This window comes from Tupaia chinensis, unplaced genomic scaffold, assembly GCF_000334495.1.
Source record: "Tupaia chinensis unplaced genomic scaffold, TupChi_1.0 Scaffold138491_1, whole genome shotgun sequence".
NCBI classification, from domain to species: domain Eukaryota; kingdom Metazoa; phylum Chordata; class Mammalia; order Scandentia; family Tupaiidae; genus Tupaia; species Tupaia belangeri.
In genome coordinates, this window is record NW_006198387.1 from 443,046 (window position 1) to 452,830 (window position 9,785).

General features: G+C 43.0%; 1 protein-coding gene across 1 annotated transcript in view; it reads right to left on the reverse strand.

The window, feature by feature from the left end:
• Positions 1-5,877: 5,877 nt before the first annotated feature.
• Positions 5,878-9,785, reverse strand: part of ALG2 (ALG2 alpha-1,3/1,6-mannosyltransferase) — a gene marked incomplete in the record, with an annotated part of 4,268 nt that continues 360 nt past the window's right edge. The window contains 2 exon segments of the mRNA XM_014592768.2: positions 5,878-7,355; positions 9,710-9,785. Of these exon segments, the coding sequence (XP_014448254.1) occupies positions 6,453-7,355; positions 9,710-9,785 (979 nt within the window).

Genomic DNA, 9,785 nt, shown 5'->3' on the forward strand with positions numbered 1-9,785 from the left:
CTTGCTATTGAAAGTAGTGTTTAAGCCACTGAGTCTAAGACGCGAACCACGGTCAACCGCATGGGAGTTCAGTGCCTTAATCACTACACTACCTGCTGGCTCCAGGTATGAGTTTTTGAAGGGATCTCTGTTTTTGAATACTGGGAAGAATACCTACTTTATCCACCCAATTCACCTTCTTCTGGGAACTGCTTCCTGTTCATTCCTCACTACATACCCTTGCTCCTTTCTGCCAGCTGTGTTATTTTCTGGCGATCCTGAATCCTGGCCATGGCTGGTGGGTTCAAAATTAGGTTGCTGAACCAAGCCTGGCAAACCATAGTATTTTGCCTCTGGGCCTTGTGTTAATAATTTAAGGGAAGGCCACTGAACCAAGAATGGTCACTCATACTCCTTCACTAAGGTCTTTTGAAATTCTGAAAAAGAGAACTGGATCCTCTTTGGTGACAGAAACAGTAGAATGGAGGTCTTGGCTGCTATTGGTAGTCATGCTTTATGCTATGAAAAAAAAATTAGTCTTTGATGAAAGACAAAAATATCATATAAAGGAATGGTGATCTGGTTCCACTTGAACTTCAAGGCTTGCTACATCCCTGAATTTCCCTGGTTCAAATGTGCAACTTTTCCTTAAATTATGTGACCTATCCCAGTAGCTTCCTAAAAATTTCCCTTTCCTGCCTAAGCTAGAGTTGAGTTTCTGTCACTTGCAACCTAAAGAGTCCTGGTTAATAGTTAACTTGTTAGAAATGTTAAATAGTTGTACATATGTCCTGACACGATATTGTGTTTTACCGAACTGAAGTGTTAACGAGTTAGATTTCCAGATTCCACAAAGCACAGGGAACATACAATTTGGCCAAAGGCAAGCTGGTTAATGTGGTAATTTGGTTTGAAAATGAACATCTATAGTTAGAATTTTTTTTTCTTTTTTGAGAATTGCTGTTTTTTTTTTTTTGGGGGGGGTGGGGTGGGTGAGAATTATTTCTGTGCAATTTTCACATATGTATATTTTGGAGATTTGTCTACATTTTTGCTTTTCAATTTTGCTGTCTCCAATTTTAAATACTTACCTTTAGAATCTAAAGTCCATTCTTTCTCCTGCCTTCCTTTTTTTTCCTTCCAGAGGGCACATGCTGTTGCCAGAGAAAAACAGAGAGGATAAGAGGAAGAAAGCATCCCATCCATGGGGTGTGGTCATGCCACAATCCCTTTTCCATTTCTCCATCTTGTCAGGATTTGGGGCACACTTAGATATATGCCCAGCATGCTTTTCAAGCTGCCAGGGCTGGGATTAGAACTGTACAGTTGACCATATGGAATCCAGCTCTCTTAACCACTGGGTCATGAGGCTGGCCCTAAAGTCCATTATTTTCTTCCGGGTTGATTATAATAGTAAAAAGTTGGGGGGAAAATCCCTAACTTAAGAACTATCAGTGAGGGACCAGCAGTTGGCATACATAATGGCTATGTCGCTGGACTCCATGTAGCCGACCGTGGTGTGAGTCCTGGACCTGGTGGTTTAAACTCACACCAGGCGTGTGTGTGTGTGTACCCAAGATCCCGAGAGGAGAATGGAGAAGAAGGGATTGCGGCGTGGCCATCACCCCTGGGGAGGTGATTTCTCACTTTTTGTCTCTCTGCTTCTCTTTCTGGCAAGCAGACACATCCTGTAGCAAAAACCTCTCCAAAAAAAAAAAAAAAAAGAAAAGAAAAGAAAAGAAAGAAACAACTATCAGTGAGTTTAAAAAACTAACTTATGGAACATCAGAAAACACAAACATAGAAAATGAAAAGTTTCCAGCTTGATCACTCTTACTGTGAGCCTGTTTCCTTGACATGGACAGAGGTGCTAGCTGCAGCAGCTCCTAGCTCAGGAATTGACAGGGCAAGATCCTCATTTTCCTCCTTCCTAAGGGTCGCTGTTTTTTCGACAGGATGGAAATGGGGTAATTGGGAAAGCTCCCCAGCCCTAACATTCACGAGGGCATTTGTGTCCAGAAGGTGGCACCTCACAGGCTCTCAAAGACAGAGTTGCAGAGGACTGAGGTAAGGAATGGAGTAAGGAGTTCAAAGGAAGCAGCAGGAGCAAAGGTGTGTGTGTGCGTGTGTGCATACTGTAAGACAATGTCTCACTGTAAGATAATGTCTCACTGTGTCTTGATCCTCCTCAATCTCCCAAGTAGCTGGCACCACAGGTGTGCACCACCACATCCACCTCTTTCAGATAGGCTCTTTGTTGGTCTTGAGATTGCACTTCTCCATGAAGGGGTTTTTGATAAAAATGGAGGTGATGTGAGGGGGCTTCAGTAAGAAGGCAACTATCCTGTGCTCATGTACGTCTCTTCCTTTTCTAGACGTCTTTTCCCAGTGTAAGAGAGCACATGAAGTTGGGTGATTTGTAGGGTCATCAGCTGGGAGTGGCTTTGATTCTGATAATTGGAAATACAAAAAAAGGAGGTCACAGGACACTTGGTGACCTTAGTAGGGAGGCCAGAGAAGGGTCCATTGTCTTCAACAGAAATAGGGGTGTGGGCAAAGAGTAGGCCGTGACATGATCAGGTGTCTCAATTTCTTTATTGGAGATGAGGTAGAATGAGATAGCGAAAGTGAAATGGGAGTCCTAGGCAGGTTAAAAGATGGCAAGGCAGGGACCAGCAGATGGCGTAATGGTTACATCACCATACTCCCATGTTATTGGCCAAGGTTCAAATCCTGGACCTTGTGGCTTGAAACTCATGCCAGTTGCATATGTGTGTGTGCCCACAATTCAGAGAAGAGAATGGAGAAGGAATTGCGGCATGGCCATCACCCCCCCGGGGGGTGATTTTTTTGCTTTCTGTCTCTTCAGAATGCACATGCATCCTACAGCAAAAATCTCTCAAGAAAAAAAGCAAAGCATTTGCTGAAGAGGCATCTGTTACACTCTGAAAAACTCTTGACCTGGATTTGAATATACCTAGCTTTGAAATACAGCTTCAGGGGCCAGCAGTGGTGTGATGGTGAAGGTACTGAACTTCCATGTGACCTACCGCAGTTTTTTTTTTTTTTTTTTTTGAGAGATTTTCACTGTAGGGCGCGTGCGCTCGCCAGAGAGAGACATAGAGACAGAAAGCGAGAAATCACCCCCCAGGGGGGATGGTCATGCTGCAATCCCTCCTCCTCCATTCTCCTCTCGGGATCTTGGGCACGCACGCACATGCGCCCGGCGTGAGTTTTAAGCCACTGGGTCCGGGACACGAACCGCGGTCGACTACGTGGGAGTCCAGCGACATAGCCATTACGCTGACTGCTGGTTCCCTGACCTACCGCAGTTTTGAACTGCAGACCTGGCCACTTGAAAATCACCCCAGGCTCAGGGCGGGCAGGCAGGGCGTGGTGATCAAGGGCGCTGGACTCCCACATGGCTGACCATGGTTCGAGTCCCAGACCTAACGACTTGCTTTCTCACTGTCCCTCTCTCTCTCACTCTGTCCCTCTCTGGTCAAATTAAATAAATAAAGTTAAATAAAATAATTAAGGGGAAAAAAAAAGGAAAGTCACTCCAGGCTCATGCATGGGTGTGCCCAAAGTCCCAGGAGGATGGAGAAGGGATTGTAGCATGGCATCCTCTTGGGAGGCGATTGCTCACATCCCCTTGCTAGAGACAGTCTGTGTATGTGCCTCGTGGCAAGAACCTTAAAAGACAACAAACCAGCTCCAACTGCCTCCTATCCGTAAGGCTGACTTCCTACCTGTAAAGGTGTCTACAAGAATCACTTGGAAGGATGCTGTGAAGAGTAAACGAGACCTTTGCAAGATCTAAAGTCTATCCAGGGTCATTGTCAACCTAGAGCCACAACACTGCTGACCATTAGTTGAGGGGGTAGTTACGTGTAGGAGATCCAATGCCTCACCCACCCTGTAGTGCGAGAGAGCACAAACAAGCAAGAGGGAATATGTGACATTTATGCCTATGAAGAAGCTAACTTAGAAATTCTGGTATGTAAAGAAATACCACAGGAGTCTCCCTAATAGTAAGAGTGAAGTGGGTGGACATCAGAATCAAGCCTTGAGACTCTGCCCATCCCTCAAGGCTCTATGACACAAGTGAATTGCTTAACCACATTCATCTATAAAGGGAAGAAGACCTCCACCTTTTAGGGCTGTTATGATTAAATGGGTTGTCTGCTAGGAATCTCCTATTGTACCCTGCACAAAGTTAAGTGTTAAATTACTACGATATGGTCCCCAGCAATTCACTTTCAATGTTCCATGATTCTATTTCCCCTAACTTCTCACTTTGGAAGCTGTGCACACCTCCCATGGGCACAGCTCCATCCTAGGTCCAGGACCCAGGAGTTCACACACCAGGAGTTGGAAGTTGGTGGTAGGCAGGGCCCTGCATCCCTTACAGACCTGTGATATCATCCTGTCACCCACTAGGGCTTAGAACAAGGAAGAGAAGTTAAACTAAAGGCCTATGAACCCATGTAGCTCATTTGGAAGGATCTACAAAACAATGGTTTTATAGGTAAGGAAAAGTTTAATGCTTGGAATGGGTCAACGCCATATTAAAGACCTGAGGGTGATCAAGTCTCTGGGTGCTAACCCCAGTGTTAGAGCCACCCAGGCCTTTCTGGAAAGCCTGAGGTTTTCAGAAACATACACTATGCCACAAAATTGGAATGATCTATTTTACTGGACTGTAAGCTTTCACAATGCCAAACAAAGTAGAACTCTACACAACTTTTAATTCCATTAAAAAAACTCAATATAGTTGGTACTCTCATTTTATAGTAAACTCCTTTTTGATACATTTTGTTCGGATATTTCTGGGATACAGACATACACAATAAATTACAAACTGAAATTTCATCCTCTAAAATAAAGTCCTAAAGAGCATTATGGTAGTGTGATATGAGCCCACATGGAACTTCTCAGTTTTAGTGTATCTTTAAATTACAAAACAGTAAGTTAACATTTATATACTATGTGACCAAGTACTGTCTTAAGTACTTCACATATATTATTGTAATCCATCATAACTACCCCGTGAGGAAGGAAAATACACTTATCTGATTTCACAGATGAAGAAGCTAAGAGACAGAGATTAATTTATCCAAGGTCATATAGGATGTTAGGCTTTTAAATCTGGGTTCTTGGAGTTGATTCCTATGGTCACTGACTAGAAATCTTTGCTAATTAAAAAAAAGGTAAGCTGAAAATGGCTTTATTTGTTCTTAGATCAACAGATAATGATGAACTGTAAGACTGAGCAGTGCCATGAAAGGACAGAGCATATGAAAGGGAAAGATCACTTCCAGTCTGAGCGGTGAGTGGGCAATCAAGGCAAGCTTCACAGCCGCAGTACTCAAGCAGGCCATGAAGGACAAAAACGTCTGCGTCCTATATATATATATATATTTTTTTTTGGAGAGGTTTTTGCTATACGGCGCGTGCGCTCAACAGACAGAGACAGAGAGATAGAAAGCGAGAAATCACTCCCCAGAGGGGATGGTCATGCCGCAATCCCTTCTCCTCCATTCTCCTCTCGGGATCTTGGGCACGCACGCACACGCGCCCAGCATGAGTTTAAGCCACCGGGTCCGGGACTCGAACCATGGTTGACTATGTGGGAGCCCAGTGACATAGCCATTACATTAACTGCTGGTCCCCTGCGTCCTATATTTAACAGCAGCTGAATCAATACAATATCAATAGAACTGATGATTCAGAAGACATTTAAGAAATATCCATTAAACAAGATGCGACTGCTTGTGTTAAAAAATGCCCTCTTCACCATTTACTCTAGCTTTCTGACTTCAGGATTGGCTACCCTATCTATGTTCCTAACAATACCGAAATAGATCATGGAGAAGCAATCTACTTTTTTGTCTCTTTTTTTGATAAACATCTTTTATTGTCATAGCTCAGTACATAAAAATACATCATCTTTGTGAAAAAAGAAAAAACAGAGCACTCTTGCTACAGATTCAGGGAAAGGTAAGATTACCAACAATTTCCTAACAGACGACAGTGAACAGTTCGGTGGATTGACTCTGGAAACTACAGTAACCCTGGACTCATTACATGACAAAATAGTAAATTAATCAACTTTGATCATGATATACTTTGACTATCAAAACCAATTAAGGCACAATTATCACTCAAAATATATAGACAGAACAGCAATAACCTAGATAAAATATAATTAAAATATTCTGAACATGGAACTATATGTTTAACGCTTAACACGGGTAAGACTTGGAATGGGTACAGCATAAAAGACCTTGTTTTTTTCAAATAATAGGGAGGTATGGTATATATAGGTCAGTGGTTCAGGCTCAATTTATTTATTTTTAAAATCTCTTCTGCACTAGATTCTAGTTTCTATTTTGGTTCCAAAACTAGGTCTACAGTCCATGAAGATCGAGATTAGTGAGTGGAAAATGAAGACCTTAAAAACAATCTGATTATACCAGCAGTTTGGTGACATACTGGTAGAGCTGTTCTGTAAATGCTTCAGAGGAAAACTTTTCCTGCACCCTGGCTCTTCCGGCCAGGCCCATTTTGGCTTTTAAGGAAGGTTCATGGATGAACTTCTCTATTGCTTCTGAGAAGTGCACGGGGTCAGGTTCACACAGAAACCCTGTGACGCCTTGGACAATGGACTCCAAGGGCCCACCTGAATTCACAGCGATGACCGGGCACTGCATGTACATGGCCTCCAGAGGGACAATGCCAAAGTGCTCATTGCTCGGTGTGTAAAGCACACACGTGCAGTCATGGAGGAGTGAGATTTTCTGTTTGTCTGAGAAGGACCGGAGGAAGGTCACATACTGGCCAAGGTCAGACTGCTGGACCATTTCCTTCAATTCTTGATAGTGTTCCACGTTCTCTAAGACTCTCTCATCATAACCACCTGCTATAATCAGATGAACTCTCTCCCAATCTTGGGATGCCAATCTCCCACGCAGCTGTACCAGGGCTTGCAGGGCCAAACTCAGATTTTTCTTCCTTTCATACCTGTTGATGGAGAGAAACACAAATTTTTTTCCCTCGGGGACCAATCCATCAAGCTTTTCAGGAACAGCTGAGTCGAAGCTGGTGACATTCAGAGATGGGTAGAGGACATCAGGGTCTATATGAGATAGGGACTTGAATGTTTCCTTAAAAATGGCAGCCGTGAACCGGCTGTTGACCAAGATGCAGTCTGCCATGCCTGTAGTGTATTCCTCTAGCCAGTCAATTGGGGCCCTGTACAGCCGTTTAAGAAGAGAATCTCTCTTGGTGAGAAGCAGATCTGGGAAGTGACAGTAAAACAGGATCTTCTTGCGCCTTCTGGCCAGCTTGAATACTGGGATACAGGCGGACACCTACCAAAGAAAAAAATCAACAATAGGTAAAATGACTGGTCAACTTGATTTCCACCGAACCAAAAGCACAAATACCCACCCTGCCAGCTAGTCTGTGGGCTCCTCATGGGCAATATCTGATTGTTTCTGTTCCCCTGGACTCCAACCCAGTCTAATGCCTGGTGGGCAGAGGTTGCTAAACATTTGCTGGACATGCGCTAAATTGAAAACTTCAAGTCCAGTCCCCTGGACTCCCACCCAGTCCAATGTCTAGTGGGCAGAGGGTGGTAAACGTTTGCTGGACATGTGCTAAACATTTAAAGCTTTAAGTCCAGTGGTTTCCTCTAGAAGAGTACCGTCCAACAGTAAAAGTCAAGTAGCACTGGAACTTTTTAAGAGCTAAATTAATTTTAATATATTTGTCTAAAATATTATTTTAAAATGTAATCAATTCTAAACAATATTAACAAAATACTTTACATTCTTCTCTTTCAAAATAAATCTTCCAGTCAGGTCTGTGCTTTATACTCTAGCACATCTCTCACATGTCAAGTACTCAGCAGCCAAAGGAGGGTAGTGGTTACCCTACGATACAGCACAGCTCTAAGCTTTCTCCTCCTAAGGAACTGAATGAATGCGCGACAGTAGTTTAGAGCACAGACTAAGACATGAGATTGCTGGGATCTGAATCTCAGCTCTACTAACTGTGTGATCATGATCCAGTAATCTATCCCTTTCTGGGCCTCAGTTTCCTCTTCTGTAACATGGTGACAATCATAGTCCAAGAACACTTATATGGTTAAATGCACTAATATATATAAAATGCTTGAAAGCACAATTATTTATTGAGCACACCATAAGTGCTCAATAAATATTAGCCACAATGACCATTGACCATGAACTATATGCTGGCATTATTACAGATTCTCCTATCAAGTAATCTTTATAAGATAATTCTCAGCACACTTACAACAGATGTGGAACTTGAATCCAGATCTCTAACTTCCAAACTCAGAATTTTTTTCACCATATACTACAATTTGGCTTGCATGTGCTTATTGACACATGCAGGATGTTTGGTAAATGCCTACATTTCTTAAAAAGAAATAGCTTCCACACAAGCAAGGATGATCAAAAATAACTCAGGAGTCATAATTAAAGGTAAGTGCAAATACGATGTCCTTTCTACTCATCAATTTGGCAATGATTACAATGGTCGATAATATCCAATGTGGACAAGAGCATGGAATAACAAGCTCTAACACATCTACTGGGAAAGTAAAGTGATACCATCTCTTTGGGAGACAAATTTGGAATAGATACTGACATTTAAACTGAACAACTCTTTGATCTGCCAGCTTTATTTCTAGGAATTTACTCAAAGGACATGCTGCAGAAGTATAAGGAAAAAAAAGTACAAGGATGCTCATTACATTACTAATCTATACACAATCTGTTCATGTTAGTGTCCTTTAACAAAAAAATGTACAAACATGGTTCAAACAAAAGTGGAATGTGCCAAATATAAATTTTTGCTGAAAAAAAAGATGCAACGTGCCTAATAGCTATGTCATAATCCTAATTATGCACAAATAACATCTCTAAACAGACAGCTTCTGGAAGGATACAGGATAAACTGTTAAAGAAGCTACCTTCAGGGAGTGGAAGGAGATGGGACTTTTACATGATAACATTTAATACTATTTGAATTTTTAATCCTGAGTAAGCATTACTCTTTAAAATGAAAAAAAAAAAAAAAAAAAAAAGGGTTAGGGAGGTAGCATAAGAAAGGAGTCCAGAATTGCTACACACCAGATCCGGGGACATTATTTACCAAAGTAAAGAACTTGGACTTTTCTCCAAAGACCAATGGGGAGCCAAGTTAATGCCTTAATAGGCACAAGAGAAAAATATGGTGTTCTAAACACAAGACACTGCTGAGAATCAGGGTGGCCTGGCTACGAAGAGGCAGTGGGAAGTGTGTGGCAGAGTCAAAAGGCACATCCGAAAGGGAAAACAACACAGGAGTCACCCAAAAGTAAAGATAACTGAAGGCTGACTTCTAATTCTAGTGTTTCAGAGCTGACTCCAAGGCCACTCTGCGCTAGGTCGCGGATCACCAGTTACAACGCAGATTTCTGGGCCCCATCTCAGAGCTCCAGGATGAAACTTCCGGGGGGCGGGGCCCTGCCACAGTATAAAGGGTCGACAGTGAAGTTTGAGGGCCACCGTTCTCGTCCAGCTCCTATAACAACAGGTCAGGTCCGCTCTTTCCGAACCGCAGAACGAACAGGACCTCCCCGACAAGTCACGCTGGCGCTGCGACCCCCACACTGAAGTCCTCACTGGCACGGCGGGCCCCGCGGCCGCCTCACCTGGTCGCACACTACCACGTCGAACTCCTCGTCGGCGAGGAACTCCACGTAGAGAGCCAGGAAGACCATGCGCACG